Consider the following 22999-nt stretch of genomic DNA (forward strand, 5'->3'; position numbering starts at 1 on the left):
ACATATAAAAATTAAAATACTCAATTGATATCATTTTTAAACATCCAAGCACATTTAACACTTAACAAATAATTCACAAAATATAATATAACGATCATTTTATTAACAATATTCTTCTTTTTAGAAAAGTCTGGAAATCTTCCCAATCTTCTTCGGTCGTGCTCAGGCTTCCATTAAATCCATGAATTCCTTGAACTCTGATAATTCCAGTAATTGGATGAATAGTTACTCCATACGCTGGTTTTGTTGTTAATCTTATCAAACAATATTTGTACCTCCTTGTTAGGAATAACCAACTTCCTCATAATCGCAGATTACTTCGTCCTCTGAATTAATAATACTAAATCTAAAATAATATCCTTCCAGCTAATCCGAGTCTTTTGACAAACAAGAAACTCAAGTAGTATCTTGACAACCGATGTTTAAAAATTATTTTATTCGAAAAGGCTTTTAGAAATTTTGTGAGGAAAAATCTTTTTCGAAAACTTGTTAAAAATTTTGAAAATTTTGAAAATCACACTCTGGTTGTCCTCACTATATGAATTGGTTGTTGTCCTTCTTATGACCAAATTGTTAAAGTATTGTACGTGTAGGTACGACGTTACAGATGCGAGACTTAACAAGTAAGAATCTACCATAATGCTTAGTTACGAAGGCATTTTAGCATACTTCTAAAGTTATTATATGATTCAATTGGGATATGATCAATCAAATTCGAAAGATGAATACAAGTGAAATGTGGATGGTGATCAATGGTATCATTCTTATCCTCAATATTACAGCATATATTCCTTTTTAATTCCTAAAATGTATGAACTCCTTTCTTAATAAATTCTTTCTGATGATATCAAAATGTAAGGATTTTGCATTCCTTTCAAATTTAATTGTTCCCCTCAAGTTTTTCTTTCTGATTGGGACAAACAGTGTTATGATGAGATACTTTGTCGGAATGACGAAGAGTCGGGTGGGACGTCACCTAATCATGTGATGTATGCCATACGGTATGAAAGACTGGCCATCTTAAGTACCAATGTGGTTGTCTCCTTCATATTCAAATCATTACTTCTTCTTTCTCTTCAACTCTAAGTTTATTAAAATTGTGAATCCTTCTATTTGTTTCGTTGTACCGTTGTTCCTTGTGAGAGTTTTTCAAACAAAAGTTAACGTATTATACACTCAGCGGGCAAAATCTCATCTACCTAGCATGCATGGAAAGGAAACAAGGGCATATGGTGAAAACTACAAATCACTGTCCCTAGCCCAGGATGCATTAACAGTTAAGGGAATCTACTTCAATAAGGGATACGTCTCCGAGAACGAGAATTTGCGATATGTTATTAAGAATATGGATGTGAAGACGTGGAAGATTATTGCGGATACCTTATGCGTTAAAGTATTAAAAGATATGGGAGCAACTTGATCATATATCTCTCAAGGTTTTATTGATAAGATGAATTATCCTGTCAAATCAATAAGTCTAGGACTAAAGGACTAGCAAATTAAAAACGTGCAGTCATTAAATATGTAAGTACCAATGACGGAATCGATATTTCTGGCATTAAGATGTGAAGAATTGATATCATTTGAGATAAGAAGATTTGATATTATTATAAGAAGTGGATTAACTATTCAAGTGTGATGCCTAGGTAAACCGTCGTAACGGAAGATAGTTCTGAAGACGCCAAATGAGAACATGAAGAAGTTTAAAGGACAAAGGAAAGTAAAGAATTTGTTAAAAAAATAAAATAATAATAATAATTTAAGATTACAGTGACCAAAATATAAGTGTTATGGCGATTATAAATAAGAGTTAGGAGCAGACCGAACTTGAGGATTTTACAGTATCAAGACATATTTCCAGATGAGTTTCCAATATTTCCTTTAAATAAAGAAAATGTGTTTATGATTGATTTAGCACCTGAAATGAAGTCAGTGTCCAAACCCCCGCACAGAATGGCACCAGATAAAATGAAGAAGTTACCAGAGCAAACGCATGAGATGATTAGAAGAAAAAGCAACTGGACCTAGCGTACCCCCTTAAAGTGCACCGGCACGATGTGTTAATAAGAAAGATGGAAGGGTGAGATCATGTGTTAGCAAAAGCTCAACAAGTTTACTCTCAAGAGCAGATATCTGTTACCTCGAAACCAATGATTTGTTTAACTAAATGAACGAAGCAAGGTATTTTTATAAGATTGATTTAAGAATGGGTATATTACCAAGTAAAGATTGAACTTATGGACATATCAAAGATGATTTTCAGAACTCAGTACTGTTGTTATAAAATTTTAGAAATGTTAGTGGGATGAACTGATATACCAGTGATATTTAAATTTGATGAGTAGAATTTTGAAGGAAGAATTTGAATAAGATATACTTACGTTAATTAAGAAGAACCATGCAACCTATACAATGATAGCTGAGGAGTCAAAGAAGAAAGAAGCGGTATAGAAAGAATTTACCAGATGAAAACTTTAATGGCAGGAAGTATAATTCTTAGTATAGACAGTCAGTAAGGAGGAGGCAAAAAGGGGATTCAGCAGAAAAATTTAAAGATATATGAATGAAGAAAGACCAGAAGCACCAACAAAAGTAAGGAGTTTTATCATGGCCAGTTATTATTGGAAATTTTTGTGTAAGATTTCTTGAAAGTTGTAATATTCGAGATGAAGTTAACCAGGAAAAGCAAGAAGGTTATATGAAATGGAGAAGGGTGAAGAAAGCTTTGCGGAGTTAAATGAAAGAATGGTTACAGCACCTATTTTATCACATTGAAAGCATCAGGGGGATTTAGTAGTTTGTAGTAATATTTCTCGTAAGGGAATAGGATGTGTGTTGACGCAAAACAATAAAGTTATTGCATATGCATCCAGACAACCGAAACCTTATGAGCAGAAGTACCCTACTCATAACTGAGAATTAAAAGCAACAATAATATTCATTTTGAAAGATTGGGAAATACTATAAGTATAGAGAAAGATGTGAGATATATACAGACCACAAGAGTTGGAGTATGAACTCTCTAGAAAAAGCAAATGTAGTGGCAAGAGATGAGCAAGAAGGAGAAAGAATGAATACAGAGACTGTACCAGAAGAATTATCTATGGAATTCTAGAGGATGGAATTGGAAGTCAGAGTGCATGATCCAAAAAGGAGTGAGAATATATAAGTATAACTTTTCAGTCGGGATTGTTAGAAAAGATAAAGAAGTGTCAGGAAGAGGTAGTAGATCAGGATATAAATCATTTAGTATGTGAAGAATAGTGCACGCAAAAAGGACGATCAAGGTATTCTTCTAGAACTTGGATTCCACCAGTGATGGAACTAAAGAATAAAATTCTACAGAAATCTCATAATTCAAGGTATTCAATCCATTCAGGGAGTACCAAGATGTATAGAGATTTAAAGGAAATTATACGTGGTTAGATATGAAGTGGGGAATTGCGGAGTGAATTAGCAGATGTTATATATGTCAACAGAGTTAAAGTAGAGCATCAGAGATCAAGTGGATTACTACAGTCATTGGAAGTTCCAGAGTGGAAGTGGGAGCATATCACCATAGATTTCATAGTTGGGGTTACCAAGCACAAAAACTAATCATGATGCCATTTGGCTTATAGTGGATAGATTTACCAAGTCAGCTCATTTTCTACCTATAAACGAAAGATTTTCGCTCGATAAGTTGGTCCATAGGTGCCTGAAGGAAATTGTAGTTCGTCATGAAATTCTTGTGTCTATCGTATTCGATCGAGATCCAAGATTTAATTCGAGATTTTGGAAGAGTTTACAAGAATGTTTAGGAACAAGATTGAATATGAGTACGGCTTACCACCCGCAGACGGACAACTAGAGTAAAAGCAACGATCCAAACAATCGAGGACATGTTACACATGTGTGCTATTGATTCTAAAGGAAATTGAGACGAGTATTTACCCCCGGTAGAATTTGCTTACAGCAACAGTTATCACGCCAATATTGGTATGCCACCCTATGAAACCCTTTAGAGACGCAAATTCAGATCTCCAGTGTATTGGAACGAAATAGGAAAACGCAAAATACTTGGACCTAAATTGGTGCAGCATACAAAGAAAGCTATTAAAGATATCCAGAAAAGATTGATAACAGTACAAGATCGGCAAAGGAAATATACAGATTAATCAAGGAAAGATATGAAATTCGAAGAAGAAAGTTTGGTATTACTGAAACTATCACCATGAACGGAATTAGTGAAGATTTGAAAAGAAAGGAAAGCTGAGCCAGGATATGTCGGATCTTTTTGGAATTTTAAAACACGTTGGTAAAGTAGTTTACGAGTTGTCGTTACCCCCGCACATGGAGCACACTCACAATATTTTCACGTATCAATGCTTAAGAAATATAATCCAGACTCCAGGCAAGTAATAGAACATGAGCTAATAGAGCTTCAGGCAGATTTATCATATGTAGAGAGTCCGATAGAGATTCTAGAGAAAAGAGGGAAAGTATTGAGAAATAAAGTGGTAAAGTTAGTAAGAGTATTGTGGAGAAACCCAAAGGTTGAGAAGTCAACCTGGAAGTTAGAAAGTGATATGAGAGAAAAGTATCCTCATTTGTTTTCTTAGGAGATTCTGAGGACAGAATCCTTTTAAGGGGGGAAGGATGTAATATCCGGGATATATCGTGTAATTATTTTTGCCAATAAATAATTATTATGCATGTTCAGTATCTATTTTGTGAATTATTTGTTAAGTGTTAAATGTGTTTGGATGTTTAAAAATGATATCAATTGAGTATTTTAATTTTTATACGTTCAAAATAAAATATAGATAATTTTCATATCTTCCTAATTATTTTTGTGTTGATTTATGGATTTATAAGGATCATATGAAATTTATAAAATCTTTTTCCGGATATTTAAAACCTATTTTATAAAAACGGGAACCAACCGACGTCACCCGATGTTACGTTTTTGGAACCCGAAACTCTTCCGAGAACTCCTTCCTAACCTAATTGTAATATTCCGAGCATATTCCATGTTACGACTTTTTCGATCCGGCGTACGGTTTATCCTGCGCGGGTCCCGGCGCAACATTTTCGATACATTATTCGTTTCGGTAAATCAATAAAACCCGTATTTTCGATAAACGGGAGCTTTTTATTAAACTATCCCAATTATCACTTCGTAGTACGTGTAATCAGGCGCTGAGACCAAGACCGCAGTACAAATTGTACTGATTTGGATAATTATCCCGAAAACCGATACCGTTTGGATCAGTTTTTATAAATAAACGTACCGTTTTATATCCGGAATGATCCAACGGGATACTAATTTCCCGTAATTATAAATAGCCTTTACCGTATTTTATTTTGTACCGGAAATCATTTGCAAACAGTATTTACAGAATTTTTACAGAGAAAATCATATATTCATAAACCTTTCTGAAAATCAAACCAACTTTTGAAGGTGTTAGTGATCTTTGTTTGAAAAGCTCGAGTACTGGATTTGAAGGTCTTGAGAAGCTCTTTCAGAATCTGTAATCCATACACCTGCAGAATCAAAGGTTTAATTTCTAAAAATTTATTTATTTTCGAATTTATTTTATTAAAAATATGAATTTTTGTTCGGATGATTGTTTGTATGATTTGATGATTGCATGTTGTAGAGCTTGTTTTCCTGATGATTTTCATATGTCATACGTCTGATTTGGAGTTCAATAACATGTTCAAATTTGAGTTTGATCTTCGAATTTTAAAATTAGGGTTTATAACCCGTATGAATGTTCTTAATTGAAATTTGGGGGTTTCTTATTCTGTAATAGATTGATGTTGTGATATAGTGGGTTGTGTTCTCTGTGAAATTTGCAATCTAGTCGTATAAGTTTCATGAACCAACGAGGTCCGTGGAGAAGGGAGTTGTGTTTTGAATATTTCCGAAGTTCGCCGGAAACTGGCAAACTTCACGGCCAAAATCCGGCCAACTCAGGGATTTTTAGGTTGTTTTGATTGCATGGTTATGTTCCTGGTGTTGTGTAGATGTGATCTGGAGCTTGTGGTAAGGTGAGGAGGCCGGGATCGTGTTCTCCGGCCACCCCTGTGTTTTCCGGCGACGGGATGTAAAATTTACAGTTTGGTCCCTGAAGTTAAGGTCCCTGAAGTTTCCAGACTTTGCAAAAATAGGATTCCTATTTTAAAAATATTTAAAAATCATATTTCCCATTTATTTTTATTATAAAAATTCGTTTTTAATTTCTGAAAATTCTAAAAATTATTATTTTAATTCCGAAAATTATTTTTAATTCACAAATAAATCTGAATTAATTAGTTAATTAATTTCAGTTAATTTTTAATTGATTAATTAGTCAATTAATTCGAAAATTAATTGATTAATTGATTTAATTAATTATTAATTGATTTTAATTAATTATTTAATTAGATTTAATTATTTAAAAATGATTTAAAAATTCCGAAAAATAGTTTCGAGCTTTAAAATATTATTCTAAATTATTTTCAAGGCTCGATAATTATTCTAAAATTGTTTCGGAGCCAGAATTGGCCAACCGAACCCTGTTTATTATTCCGAAATTGATCCAACGACCCGTTTTAATTCCGAAAAATGTTTTAAAAATCATTTTAAATACCAGAAAGCCTAATTATGATCTGAGACTTCTTTATAAATGATATATCGTTGATTACGTGATGTATTATGTGCTATATGTGACTTGTTGATTGACTATTGGTCTATATATTCGGTATTTACTTGGTTATTGTATAACTTTCAGTCCGTTAATCGGATTTGGGTGAAACGAAGGGTAGATAGAAGTATGTGTTGAATAGAATCTTGTGAGTTAATGATTGATATATGTTTATTATATGTGAGCAGAAGAGGCAAGGCGTAGAAAGGGGAAACAGATAGTTGAGGAGTAAGACGGTTGTAAGTGGAAGCGAGTGCATTGTAGAAAGCTAATACTAGGCAAGTGTTCTGAACTTTCTCGAGATATTGTAACTCTTGATAGTCTTGTTGGCATTGCAAGTGCTTTGAAGCAAGTATAACTTTCAGTCCGTTAATCGGATTTGGGTGAAACGAAGGGTAGATAGAAGTATGTGTTGAATAGAATCTTGTGAGTTAATGATTGATAGATGTTTATAATATGTGAGCAGAAGAGGCAAGGCGTAGAAAGGGGAAACAGATAGTTGAGGAGTAAGACGGTTGTAAGTGGAAGCGAGTGCATTGTAGAAAGCTAATACCAGGCAAGTGTTCTGAACTTTCTCGAGATATTGTAACTCTTGATAGTCTTGTTGGCATTGCAAGTGCTTTGAAGCACGGAAACCTAAACCCTGATTTCAGTTATTGTTCTTGAACCATGAACCATATTCTTTCTAAGCCATTGATTATTGTAAACCCAAACTCGAACCTCAAATATACAATACTATTCCATAAATACATGCAAACAAAATTCCAAACAATGAACTGAATTACTTATACATTCAACCTTTGCATCCTATGCTTTGAGAGCCCAAATCTTTGAAACCCTGAAATATTGATTCTTTTGTTATCCAATTCTTTCATTAACCAGCGTTCAAGCTTTTAAATTACTTTATTGATCCTTACAAAGATTGAGAACCTTTCATTATTAAACATTCATTGTTGTTAATGGTTTTGGTTATTGTTTATTATTGCATATTCTGTTATTATGTTAGAATTGGATTGTTTTTATAAAATTGTGGACCAGATTCGTGGTCAGACCACATAATGGTCAAGTTAGGCCAATGTGTGCCTTGGATCCAGTAGTTAGAGCAATGATGTGTGCCTTGCTCGGGGTTAGTGCGTGACTGATCAGCAGCCTAACCTTGGTTTTTAATTTAAAAAAAATATAATATCCAATTCTAAATCATAATCCAATGTTCACTTGATATCATAATCATAGTCACCTGATGATCATTATTCTCAGTTTTGTCGTTGTGACTTGCTGAGCTAGTTAGCTCATTTGTGCGATGTTGTTTATATTCTTTCCAGTTAAAAAGGAACCAGTTGGTAGCGAGGATCCCCAATCCAGTGCGAGAGCTAGGGGTTCAGGTTGAGGAAGCTGAGCTAGTAGGCTTCTTTTGGGATAATTTAAGTTTGTAAAAGTTTGTAATAACATTTGATACTCAGTGTGAGTTTGAAATAGTTGGGATTTGAACGGTTTGTAATATATTAGTGTGTTGGCTTGTGTGCATACTTTAACCTGTTGCGATCCGTGGTAGTGAGTAAGCAGGGTCATTGCATATTATTATTATTATCTTTATTATTGTTATAAGCAGGTTATAATTAAGGTGTGTGTGTGGACCCCAAACTTCTGACCCGAGTTTGGAGGGCGCCACAGGTTTTTTTGCCAATAAATAATTATTATACATGTTCAGTATCTATTTTGTGAATTATTTGTTAAGTGTTAAATGTGTTTGGATGTTTAAAAATGATATCAATTGAGTATTTTAATTTTTATATGTTCAAAATAAAATATAGATAATTTTCATATCTTCCTAATTATTTTTATGTTGATTTATGGATTTATAAGGATCATATGAAATTTATAAAATCTTTTTCCGGATATTTAAAACCTATTTTATAAAAACGGGAACCAACCGACGTCACCCGATGTTACGTTTTTGGAACCCGAAACTCTTCCGAGAACTCCTTCCTAACCTAATTGTAATATTCCGAGCATATTCCATGTTTCGACTTTTTCGATCCGGCGTACGGTTTGTCCTGCGCGGGTCCCGGCGCAACATTTTCGATACATTATTCGTTTCGGTAAATCAATAAAACCCGTATTTTCGATAAACGGGAGCTTTTTATTAAACTATCCCAATTATCACTTCGTAGTACGTGTAATCAGGCGCTGAGACCAAGACCGCAGTACAAATTGTACTGATTTGGATAATTATCCCGAAAACCGATACCGTTTGGATCAGTTTTTATAAATAAACGTACCGTTTTATATCCGGAATGATCCACCGGGATACTAATTTCCCGTAATTATAAATAGCCTTTACCGTATTTTATTTTGTACCAGAAATCATTTGCAAACAGTATTTACAGAATTTTTACAGAGAAAATACTATAATTATATTATGTTCTTCATAATCAAACACAAATTCGGAGGCGTTATCGATATCCGATTTTGGCGTACATATACTCAAAACGAAGCTACTGAAATCTAGAATCCAAATCTTCCATCAATTTCAACCCAGAAACATCAGGTGATTTTCTATTTAATTATTTATATTCCAATTTCTTGGTATTTAAACTATGAATTTTTGTACGGGTGGTTGTTTGAATGATTTGATGATTGTATGTTGTAGAGCTTGTTTTCCTGATCATTTTGGTATATTATACTTCAAATTTGGAGTTCAATAACATGTTTAATTTTAAGTTTGATTCTCTGATTGAAGAAATTAGGGTTTATAATGTTTGAATGTTTTCAATTCGATTTGGGGAAATCTTTGTTAGGGGTTTTCAGTTGATCTGGATGGGTTCTTTGTGTTCCTTATCAAATTTGCAATCGAACCATGTATTTATATCATACAAACGATTCCTGAAAAGTACGGAGTTGTCTTTTAAAATTTTCTGCCGGATTTTATTTATGCTCGCCGGATTTTCTTTGAATTTGGCCGGAAAAGCTGCCTGGGCCATTGTTACTCGATGATAATCGACTGGCAGAGATGTTGGGGTGGTGTGTAATCGATTGGAGCTAATAAATCAAAAGAAACGATTCGAAATAGGCTTGAATCGAGGTCGCCGGAGCTTCCCGACCTCGCCGGATTCTGCAAAATTTCCGGCGGGTCTGGGTTGTTCTTGGCAACCCGACTGTTGACCCGTTTCCTGATCCATCAACCCGGATTTTGACCCGGTTTTGATCCAAAAATTCCCTAAATCAGAAATGTTTTTGACGTTTTTGCAAGTTAGTACCTGAAGTTTCCAGAATTTTACAAATTCTGGATTCCTGTTTTGAATTCTTTTAAAATTCGGATTTCTTTTTATAAATTATTTTCAAAATTGTTTTTAATTTCAGAAAAATCCGAAAATGATTATTTTAATTTCAAAAAATCATTATTTTAATTCAAAAAATTATTTTTAATTCAAAAAATAAATCTGAATTAATTATTTAATTGATTTCAGTTAATTTTTATTGATTAATTAGTCAATTAATTCAAAAATTAATTGATTAGTTGATTTAATTAATTATTAATTGATTTTAATTAATTATTTAATTAGATTTAATTATTTAAAACTGATTTAAAAATTCCGAAAAATAGTTTCGAGCTTTAAAATATTATTCTAAATTATTTTCAAGGCTCGATAATTATTCTAAAATTGTTTCGGAGCCAGACGAACCCTGTTTATTATTCCGAAATTGATCCAACGACTCGTTTTAATTCCGAAAAATGTTTTAAAAATCATTTTAAATACCAGAAAGCCTATTTATGACCCGAAATGTCTTTATAAATGATATGTCATTGATTATGTGACGAATTATGTGTTATATGTGACTTGTTGATTGACTGTCGGTCTATATATTCGGTGATTACTGGTTTATAGCATAACTTTTGATCCGTTAATCGGATTTAGGTGAAACGAAGGGTGGATAGAAGTATGTGTTGAACAGAATCGTATGAGTGGAATATTGATAGATACTTATGATGCCTAGCAGAGTAAGCAAGGCGTAAGAAAGAAAAGCAGGTGATCAGAAAATAGAATTAACATGTAGAAAATACAGCAAGTGATTAGAGGATAGAAGCGAGGTATATAAGAAGCCGACGAGTGATTGTTGAAAGAGGTCATTAGACAAGTACAAGTGAAGTTGAAATCGATTATGATAATGCAAGTACTTCTAAACCTTTATCGAGATTTATTGCAAATATTTTTAAATTCTCTTGTGACCTATGGTTAATATTCAAAATAGCTTTGTTTATATTGGAAATACTTTGAATCCTCCAGCCTTGAACCTGAGCCACATCATTTGATCTTTGAGCCGTAAGCCTTATTCTTTGTGAACCATTTCTTGTGGATTTACCAAATATTAAACCACACAAATACGATACTACTCCACAAATATATATCCATCATATACCAAACACTGGAACAAAATTGTTTATATATACAGAAACTTTTATACTTAACCATACCTTGTGATATCGAAGCACAAAAACTTTGTAAAAACATTATTCATCTAATACTCGATTATCCTACCGGCTGGAGGCCACTTCTTTTATGAACTTTGACATACCCTTTCGGTAACCATGAATTTTCACCATGCTTTTATACAAATGTTTTATTGTTACTGATTATGATCTGGTTTTATTGAATTCTATTGTTTATCATATTGAACTATTTAGAATTGGATAGTTTTCTTTGTATGGACCAGATTCGTGGTCAGACCATATCGATGGTCAAGTTAGGCCAATGTGGGCCTTGGATCCAGTAGTCAGAGCAATGTTGTGTGTTTTGCTCGGGGTTAGTGCGTGACTGATTAGCAGCCTAACCTTGGTTTTAGAAACTTAAAATGAATATCCAATTCTATTGGTTGTTTAACAAGGAACTTGATTCTTTTGAATCATCTCATTTATTATTGTTTAACCTCAGTTATTGATAATATGACTTGCTGAGCTAGTTGGCTCACTCTTGCAAATCTTTTTATATATTCTACAGTTAAGAAGGATATGGTTGTTAGCAAGGTTTCCCAGTTCAATGTTCGAGCTAGGATTCCAGACTATGATTGATCGAGTTAGCAGGAGCTATTGGCAGTAGAGAGATAACAAGGTTGTAAGAATGATTTTATTATCTATTGTAAGTTAAATTAGTTGGGATTTGGTACGATGTAATAATTAAGGTTGTGGCTTGTTTTCATACTTTAACCTGTTGCGATCCGTGGTTTTGTGAAGCAGGGTCATTATAAATAATATTTCTTATTCAGGTTGATATATTGTGTTGTGTTGTGGACCCCAAACTTCTGACCCGGGTTTGGAGGGCGCCACATTTGTTGCATCAGTCCCTCCATTAACAACTTTCTTTGCCAATGTGTTGTACAAATCACTCCTCAAATTTGTCTGGTGAGTACGCAACCACCATAATCGGGCCTGCTCTATACAGGAAAAGGCATCGACTATATATTGTTGGTAGAGTCGTCCAGCTAGACGAACATAGAGTCCTGTCAGGCCAATAGTAGTAGGTGTTAAATAATTAAATTTATTAAGCAAAAAATACAGTACATTTGGGAGGAAATATTATTTGTACCTTCATTTTTTCGGACCTGTAATCGATAGGAGTATATTCTTTCATGGTGATTCTCTTGCGTTTCTTTTTGGTTTGTGTCTCGGAATCAACATACGGAATTTCATCATGGTAACCATCCTCACCAAAGGGAAATAGTATTGGGTATTGTAAGGCCATTAGTGATGGATGAACAGATGATATCCGTTCAAGATTCTTTTCAGATTTCTCCATTATGATGCCCCTTTCATTTTCATTTGGCTTCTTCTCTGCAATAATATCTCTCTCACCAACTGTGGTATCAATATCACCAACCATTACGCAAGCAACTGTTGGGTTCCGAAGGCATAAAACGCAGCGGATAAACGTAAATAAAACAAAAATTCGAAACCCAAAAACAGGATCCATGTATAATTATGGGCAGATTATGGAGATAACGAATCATACCTTTCAAGAGATTAACTTTTACGAACTCAACGGAGATCCTAGCTATCACGCTTTGTGTCTACCTCTCGGAGAAACACCTCTATGGTATCCACACGAGCACCTTCAAGAACGTCTCACGAACTTGACTACGGAATGGATGTACTAGCCTCCTTCTTGACGATCTGAATTGCCTCTGCCTCTCTTTGCTGCTAGGGTTTTCTTAAAAAACGTTCAAACCTCTTTAACCTCTCATTATCTATTTATAATGACTGATTAAAAAGGCCCATAATAGCAAAGCCCAACCCTAGTAGGTATTGGATTAAATAATAAAAACGAATTTCTATTATTTAATTAATAACTAAGTCATACTTAATTATTATGGGCAAAAACATTCCTTTTAATTCGAATTTATATTATCTCAATTAAGTCTTACTTAATTATAATAAAATTCAAATAATCATCAATTAATTTAAATCCATAATTTAAATTAACTATTCCATTAAGTGCTCTATTTGTGTGACCCTATAGGCTATTATTTAATTGGCAATAATTTTATTCTCTAATAAAATTATAAACAATGAGCGGTATCTAGTAATACATCATTGTTACCCAATTAAACAATAATTAAATCGTGATTAGATAAAACCTTTCGTGATTAATGTTTTTCCGTGTAATATAATCCCTTTAACCATACATATTATAGATTAAACTCGAGGCATGTATTTAGTCATCCTCTTCAACATTTAATCTGGGTTTACTTGATGCATGAGTAGATTATTGAAACAAATCATTATTTGAGCATGGCCATGCTTTTATAATCTCACTCAATCAAGAGGCCAATAATATCTCTCCTAATTATAGGAGGGTTAAATCCTTTATCTATCATTCATATTTCTCATACGACTCATGATATACCCGATGTCCACTTTTATCATCACCCGATCAAAAGTAACTTTTAATGTAGTCAAAGTATATTAATCCTCGTATAGAAATATAATGATTTCAAGTCAAAGGATCGTTACACCATTATCACTGTGAGTCTTTCTTATGACTTTATTAAACATGAAGAATCTCACTGTGGGTCTGTCCAGTACCATGTACTCTCACATGTACCTATGTATTGACTTCAGTATCCCCATACTTATAACCAATGAGATGTGGTTATCTTGTCAAACAACATACTAGTCTATCTATGTATTATTATTGTCCTATATAATAATACTCGACTAGGGACCTTTAAGAATATGATATATTATATAATCTCAAGTTCAAGTCATGTACTTAAACTATACAATTTGTATCATGATTCTAAGGACATTTATTATGCTAACAAAATATCGCAGTAATTAAGGTCATAATAAATACATTTATTGAATGATCAACTGACATAAAGATAAAAGAATAATGTATTGCCTCTAGGGCACCTACACTAACAATCTCCCACTTGCACTAGAGCCAATCACCCATATATCTAATACCCATGGAACTAGTGTGACCATCGTGCTTCTGCTGCGACAAGCCTTTGGTCAGTGGGTCTGCAATGTTATCATTTGTGTGCACTTTACATATGTGTATATCACCCCTTTCATTAATCTCTCGAATAAGGTGAAATCTCCTGAGTATATGTTTAGCCCGGGAGTGTGATCTAGGTTCTTTAGCCTGTGCAATGGCTCCATTATTATCGCAGTATAGATCAATGGGATCTGCGATCGATGGAACCACTCCCAAAACAGAAATGAACTTTCGAATCCAAACGGCCTCCTTAGCTGCTTCACAAGCTGCAATGTACTCAGCCTCCATTGTAGAATCAGCTACTGTTTCTTGCTTTGAACTCTTCCAGCTTACAGCACCTCCGTTTAGACAAAACACAAAACCAGACTGTGATACAGTATCATCTCTGTCTGTTTGGAAACTTGCATCGGTGTAACCTTTTACAACGAGTTTCTCTTCTCCTCCATACACCAAGAATGAATCTTTAGTTCTTTTCAGGTACTTAAGAATATTCTTAACTGCCGTCCAGTGACCTTCACCCGGATTAGACTGGTATCTGCTCGTCATGCTCAAAGCATACGAGACATCTGGGCGAGTACATACCATTGCATACATGATAGATCCAATTGCTGAAGCATATGGAACTTTATTCATGTGGTCCTTCTCATCCAATGATTTCGGACATTGGTCCTTAGAGATCGTTATCCCTTGAGACACAGGGACATATCCCCTTTTTGCATTTTGCATTCCGAAACGATGCAAAACCTTATCAATGTATGTGCTCTGACTTAGACCGATCATCCTTCTAGATCTTTCTCTATAGATCCTCATTCCTAGAATGTAGGATGCCTCTCCTAAGTCTTTAATGGAGAAATTGCTCCCTAACCACGTCTTAACAGCCTTTAGAGAAGGTATGTCATTCCCCATTAGTAGTATATCATCAACATATAGTACTATGAATGCCACATAGCTCCCATTAACCTTCTTGTAAACACACGGTTCATCTTCGTTTTGAACAAAGCCATACTCTATGACTATTTCATCAAAACGGATATTCCATCTCCTAGAGGATTGCTTCAATCCATAAATGGATCGACGCAATTTACATACCTTGCCAGCATTCCTTGGATCGACAAAACCCTCAGGTTGTGTCATGTACACATCCTCTTCAAGGCTTCCATTAAGGAAGGCTGTTTTGACATCCATTTGCCAGATTTCATAATCATGGAATGCTGCAATGGCAAGTAAAATCCTTATAGACTTGACCATAGCCACTGGTGAGAAAGTTTCATCATAGTCAATACCATGAATTTGTTTGAAACCTTTTGCAACCAGCCTAGCTTTATAGGTCTGAACATTTCCATCCATGCCCTTTTTCTTTTTAAAAACCCATTTGCACCCTATGGGTTTTACCCCTTCAGGTGGATCAACCAAAGTCCATACTTGGTTTTCGTACATGGAATCTATCTCGGATTTCATGGCTTCAAGCCATCTCTTAGAGTCTGGACTGTTCATAGCATCTTGGTATGTGAGAGGCTCATCTTCATCTATGAGCATCAAATCACCACACTGAGTCATGAGAAATCCATATCTCTCTGGCTCATGGCGAAATCTACCAGATCTACGAACAACCTGTGTTTGTTGAGCATTATCATTATTCTGCTCTTGTTCCACTTCAGGTTCAATGCTATTTTGCGGTTCTCGATCTTCATCGAGATCTATAGTTCTCCCACTGTTTCTTTTGGAAACAAAATCTCTTTCCATGAAGACAGCATCTCGAGCAATAAATACTTTCTGCTCAGAAGGACTATAAAAATAATACGCCTTTGTTTCATTAGGGTATCCTACAAAAATGCACTCTTCGGATTTAGGTCCAAGCTTGTCAGATTCTTGACGTTTCACAAATGCCTTACATCCCCAAACTTTCATAAAGTTCATGCCTGACCGTTTCTCTTTCCATATCTCATATGGAGTCTTTTGAACCTTCTTAGTAGGAACACGGTTAAGTGTGAAAGCCGCTGTTTCTAGAGCGTAACCCCAGAAACTAATTGGAAGATCTGCATGACTCATCATCGATCGCACCATGTCCAACAAGGTGCGATTTCTCCTCTCTGAAACTCCATTCCATTGAGGTGTTCCTGGCGGAGTGAGTTGCGATACAATACCACACTCTTTCAAATACTCTCTAAATTCGGTGCTTAAGTATTCACCCCCACGATCGGATCGTAAGATCTTAATACTTGCATCTCCGCCAATTTGCTTCTCTACTTCAACCTTGTATTCTTTAAATTTTTCAAAAGAATCGGATTTGTTCTTCATAAGATATACATATCCATATCTACTGAAATCATCAGTAAATGTTATGAAGTAGTAGTAGCCTCCTCTAGCCATTACACGCATTGGGCCACATACATCACTATGTATTAGCTCCAGACGTTTAGTGGCCCTTTGACCCTTACCAGTGAAAGGGGCTTTAGTCATCTTACCAAGCAAACAAGATTCGCATTCTTGGTATGATTCAAAATCAAACTTATCCAAGTATCCATCCTTATGTAATTTGGATATGCGTTTCTCATTTATGTGGCCTAGACGACAATGCCAGAGGTATGTTTGATTTGAGTCATTTATTTTAAGTCGTTTGTTTTCTATATTACAGACAGGGTTATCTAAATCAAGAACATATAAACCATTAAATAAACGCGCAACACCATAGGTTAAATCATTCAAAGCAAAAGAGCAACTGTTGTTCTTTATTGTAAACGAAAAACCTTTCTTGTCCAAACAAGAAACAGAAATAATGTTTCTGCGAATCGCAGGCACGTAAAAACAGTCTTCTAGTTCTAAAACAAGCCCAGAGGGCATAGATAAATAATAAGTCCCTACAGCTAAAGCAGCAACTTTTGCTCCATTGCCTACTCTTAGGTCCACTTCTCCCTTAGCCAGAGTTCTACTTCTCTGCAGGCCCTGCACATTTATACAAATGTGAGAAGCACATCCAGTATCAAATACCCAGGATGTAGAAATAGACAAATTGACTTCTATAACATAAATACCTGATCCAGAAATCTGAACTGCTTTCTTTTTCTTCAGATCCTCCAAGTAAATTGGACAGTTTCTCTTCCAGTGACCATCTTTCTTACAGTAGTGACATTCACCCTTGGCCACACCACCTTTAGGCTTTAAAGCCTGTTTGGGACCTGACTTTGGCTTGGTTGTAGAATCAGATCCAATCTTCTTCTTACCCTTCCATTTTCCCTTCCCTTTGGCCTTACCTTTATTTCCCACCATCAGTATGGGAGCAGGTTCAGCTGTCTTCATGTTGGTCTCATATGTTCTCAACATATGCAACAATTCAGTAGGTGTTTTGTCAAATTCATTCATATTGTAGTTCACAACAAACTGAGTGAATTTGTTGTTCAAAGAATTCATGATTAGGTCAATACCAGTTTCCGGACCAATCGGGAAACCCAAAGTTTCAAGGTACTCAATGTAACCAATCATCTTCAGAACATGTGGGCCAACTGGTTCACTCGCCCCTTGTTTGCAATTAAAAAGTGACTTACTCGTGTTGAACTTTTCTTGACGAGTTTGGCTTGCAAACATGCTTTGCAAGTGCTCATTGATAGTATATGCATCCATATGCACATGTTGTCTTTGAAGCTCAGCACTCATAGTTGCCAACATAAGACATGCAACATCATTTGCATCATTCTCATCCTTTGTGCGTGCTGCTCGTTCATCAGCAGTAGCACCCTCAGGAAGGGGGCCTGGAGGAGGAATATCAATGACATGAAGCTTGCGCTCCTGCCTGAGGACAATCCTCAAATTCCTCTGCCAGTCTAGGAAGTTGTTTCCTCCTGTCAGCTTGTCCTTCTCAAGGACTGAACGTACGGATAGTGTGTTTGTGTTGTTTGCCATTACTCAGTATCTACAATAATAAAAGCGCAAAATAAACATTAGATTGTCTGAGTTAAAATTTTATGTTCATATGATTATGATATATTCGTAATATATCTCCCACTATTTTTTTTTATCAAATTAATAGCCCTAACTATTAATTCGGAAAGTATATCCCATAAATCTTTCTAGTGAGCCAAGATCCATATTTCGTCATGTTCTAAGTCAACCACTGGTATCCTTAAAACATGATTATTTAGGTAGACAACAGTTGTCAATTATATCATATATAATTCTTGGATAATTTGGTGAACAACAATTGATCTTATCTATCTAATAGATTTTTAACCAAACTCTATGCTTCTAAGTTCATAATAGTTGAATATAACCGTTTATATTCACCTTATTATGATGACTCAGTTAAGTTAGACCCAATGATACAACGTCCGAATATAACCGTTTATATTCGTCGCATTTCACCATGATAGATAGGAGTCCCCTGCCACTGACAGCCCTTCCCCTTATCGATCTAGGATTTAATGAGTGTTCATTCATTGGAAAGCATCTGATTAAAACTTAATATTTTTACTTAGGGATTTTAATTTAGAACGATCATGATCCCATCATAAAGAGATTCCCAATTTTTCCTTGAATAAAATACTTCAAATCAATACTCGTCAATGGTTTGATTTCCAGGTAGTGGAGGAGTCACATCGGTCTCGCTTAAAACCCACAGCCTTACAAGTTCTATGAACCCGTTGTTGACAAAATCGCCCCATGTCAGAAATAAAGAAAATTCGTATTTTATTCCGTGTTTCATAAACACGAGAATCTCATGATCGTTTGTTAATTTTAAATCTTGAGTCGTTACAGATTTTATCTTGTTTAAAGGCATGGCATGGGTGATGTATCTAATACATACATACATCATTAATCTAATTAAAACATGCATTTTTCTACTCTACACATACTATTTATACATCATATGAAAAGTACGTAAAGTAAACGTGCAATAGTTATGGCCCAATCCTATGTGATCTTTTCAAGCTAATGAAAAGATCAAGGTCAATCTATGGTGTAAAAATAACTATTACATATGTCTTCTCTATTGCTTCCATTGTCTCCTTGGCCTCCATAGGATGCCTCCTCTTTCCCTTGTCCTTCTAGGATGTTACATTAAGAATTATACTAATGAACTTACAAAAGAACTCGAGTTACATTCGAGATAAAACAACTACAAATAGAAAACGACATGCAAGTCGTATTTATTACAAACCAAAAGAATAAACCATTACAACTAAGGTCTTAAGGCCATAACTATGCACCATGCTCAGTAACCATTAAAGAACATGATAGATCATATAAAGATGACATACTATTTATCACTTATCATGATCCAATCAAGAATAATAAATAAGTAAAGCATATGTCATAAGCACAAATTAAAAACAAAACCCTAACCACGCGGTTCGACCTCCGCGGTGAGGTCGCTGGGGGGGTTCGGGGGGGCAGCGAGCCCCCCGATGGCGGAAATTTTTGCAAAATCAAGTATCAGAATACTAGAAAAACATGTATCAGAATACTATTCCAGAAGCATGTATCAGTATACACACGATCCATATCCCAGTTACCAAAAACGTGTATCAGTATACATATTTTAAGAGATCGCATACATATGAGTTATGGCAGATCTTAAACATACTAGTATCATCATATAGATCATTAACAGATTCATCATATCATTCATATAACATAACTGTTATCATGGCAGACTCATATAACATAACTGTTATCATGGCAGACTCATCACACATGCATACTTGTAAAAATACAGTAAACACGTAACCAAATCAGCCCCTTATACACGTAGCTCTGATACCATTGTTGGGTTCCGAAGGCATAAAACGCAGCGGATAAACGTAAATAAAACAAAAATTCGAAACCCAAAAACAGGATCCATGTATAATTATGGGCAGATTATGGAGATAACGAATCATACCTTTCAAGAGATTAACTTTTACGAACTCAACGGAGATCCTAGCTATCACGCTTTGTGTCTACCTCTCGGAGAAACACCTCTATGGTATCCACACGAGCACCTTCAAGAACGTCTCACGAACTTGACTACGGAATGGATGTACTAGCCTCCTTCTTGACGATCTGAATTGCCTCTGCCTCTCTTTGCTGCTAGGGTTTTCTTAAAAAATGTTCAAACCTCTTTAACCTCTCATTATCTATTTATAATGACTGATTAAAAAGGCCCATAATAGCAAAGCCCAACCCTAGTAGGTATTGGATTAAATAATAAAAACGAATTTCTATTATTTAATTAATAACTAAGTCATACTTAATTATTATGGGCAAAAACATTCCTTTTAATTCGAATTTATATTATCTCAATTAAGTCTTACTTAATTATAATAAAATTCAAATAATCATCAATTAATTTAAATCCATAATTTAAATTAACTATTCCATTAAGTGCTCTATTTGTGCGACCCTATAGGCTATTATTTAATTGGCAATAATTTTATTCTCTAATAAAATTATAAACAATGAGCGGTATCTAGTAATACATCATTGTTACCCAATTAAACAATAATTAAATCGTGATTAGATAAAACCTTTCGTGATTAATGTTTTTCCGTGTAATATAATCCCTTTAACCATACATATTATAGATTAAACTCGAGGCATGTATTTAGTCATCCTCTTCAACATTTAATCTGGGTTTACTTGATGCATGAGTAGATTATTGAAACAAATCATTATTTGAGCATGGCCATGCTTTTATAATCTCACTCAATCAAGAGGCCAATAATATCTCTCCTAATTATAGGAGGGTTAAATCCTTTATCTATCATTCATATTTCTCATACGACTCATGATATACCCGATGTCCACTTTTATCATCACCCGATCAAAAGTAACTTTTAATGTAGTCAAAGTATATTAATCCTCGTATAGAAATATAATGATTTCAAGTCAAAGGATCGTTACACCATTATCACTGTGAGTCTTTCTTATGACTTTATTAAACATGAAGAATCTCACTGTGGGTCTGTCCAGTACCATGTACTCTCACATGTACCTATGTATTGACTTCAGTATCCCCATACTTATAACCAATGAGATGTGGTTATCTTGTCAAACAACATACTAGTCTATCTATGTATTATTATTGTCCTATATAATAATACTCGACTAGGGACCTTTAAGAATATGATATATTATATAATCTCAAGTTCAAGTCATGTACTTAAACTATACAATTTGTATCATGATTCTAAGGACATTTATTATGCTAACAAAATATCGCAGTAATTAAGGTCATAATAAATACATTTATTGAATGATCAACTGACATAAAGATAAAAGAATAATGTATTGCCTCTAGGGCACCTACACTAACAGCAACTTCATCTGATGGTCCAATAATATTCTCGCGCCCACTCTCCGAGCGGGAAACCTTTAATTTAATGTTTAAATCTCTAATGGGCTGTTCTTTGAACCGATCATGGGCATAACGAAATTTTTAAACCAACTGATTTATTTCATCTAACATTGAAATCAAGCCTTCAACAACCTCACTATCAACAGCCTCACCATCATCAACTTGTACCCATTTCATGCGGTTCTCCACTTCATGTTCAGTATCATAGATGTAGAGCTGACAGAACTTGGGATCGTCTCCTTCATTCGGAATTAGAGACCCAAAGACATGATGTTTCTGTCCATTAAGTCGGTACACGTAAGGTGCTCTACCCCTGTTAATGGAATGGTCCACCTTACCACCCATAGATGTAAAGGAAAATATATCATTGTATAAATGGATATTTCTCAAGAATGAATTCCTTTTCCTAGGATCATCATACAAATGCTTCAAGTAATTAGGTGTGGGGTTTGTAGGCGGGAGTTTTATTTGCCCTTGAGAACAACAAACACTAAACTTTGGAGTTCCCTTCTTAACTTGTTTATTGGCCCTCTCCTCCTTCCACATTATGGCATTACACTTCCTACAATATTCAGTAGGAGGGCCCAAAGAAGCATAACCCTTGGGAACTGTAAATATAGAGGTAGTTAAAAGCATTTAAAATAAATATATTTTTGAAATAAGGAAGATAGTTTAGAGAATCACCAGAATCATGGTTAGGCAGTTGTTCTTCATCTATTAAACACTCGTTATCGTCAATGTCAATGTCTGTTCAAATAATATATAGAGTAATGTAGCAGCAAAGGGGTGAAATAATATACTCATATAAACAGTTATTTTATAAATTGTACCATCATGCCAAAACAAATCAGCTTCTTCATATTGTAGTTCAGGTATCGTCGACGTCTCTACTGAAAGGAATATGTCCTAAGTCCAATAATGTATTAGGATTTAGGAATAACTTTTTATGTAATCTGTTTTGATTTCATTGATATTAATAAAAGACTTGTTTTGTTTTTATTACGGGCTCTATCTATTTAAGTGTTTAAATAAGATATATCATAGTTTAGAGTAAAGCTTTTTATGGATTATGATGAGATCATAATAGTGAGACCTAAAAAGATGATAACTCTAAACTTAAATAGTTCCTGGTCATATGATTACTAACTGGTAATTAATAATCCACAAAGATCGGTACATACTATGCTTGCTTCATTATGAAGGATGTTTGTTCTCATAGACATTTGTGTGGTGACACTATAGCTTGTATGTAGGTGCTTATTATAGAATAAGTTCATTGAACATGACTCGCACAGCTGAACAACTGATGGAGTTCACTCACGTGTCAGCAGTTGTTCACATAGTGATAGTTGTACAAGTATCCTTAGACTTGAGGTCATCATAGTCATCTTGTGTATACTGAACTATGCTTTGGTTTAGTTCTTAGTCTCCAGGGACAATTATTAGGGCTCTACTGGGTATAGGAATTTGTACACGAAGATAGTGTATGATCAATAAAGGAT

At 34.7% G+C, this 22999-nt stretch overlaps 1 protein-coding gene across 1 annotated transcript in view; it reads right to left on the minus strand.

The window, feature by feature from the left end:
• Positions 1-12547, minus strand: part of LOC141680959 (uncharacterized) — a 91534-nt gene extending 78987 nt beyond the window's left edge. The window contains exon 1 of the mRNA XM_074487031.1: positions 12254-12547. Within this exon, the coding sequence (XP_074343132.1) occupies positions 12254-12547 (294 nt within the window). The remainder of the gene's footprint in view (positions 1-12253) is intronic.
• Between the last annotated feature and the right edge of the window lie 10452 nt (positions 12548-22999).

Source organism: Apium graveolens, chromosome 8 (assembly GCF_009905375.1).
Source record: "Apium graveolens cultivar Ventura chromosome 8, ASM990537v1, whole genome shotgun sequence".
NCBI lineage: Eukaryota > Viridiplantae > Streptophyta > Magnoliopsida > Apiales > Apiaceae > Apium > Apium graveolens.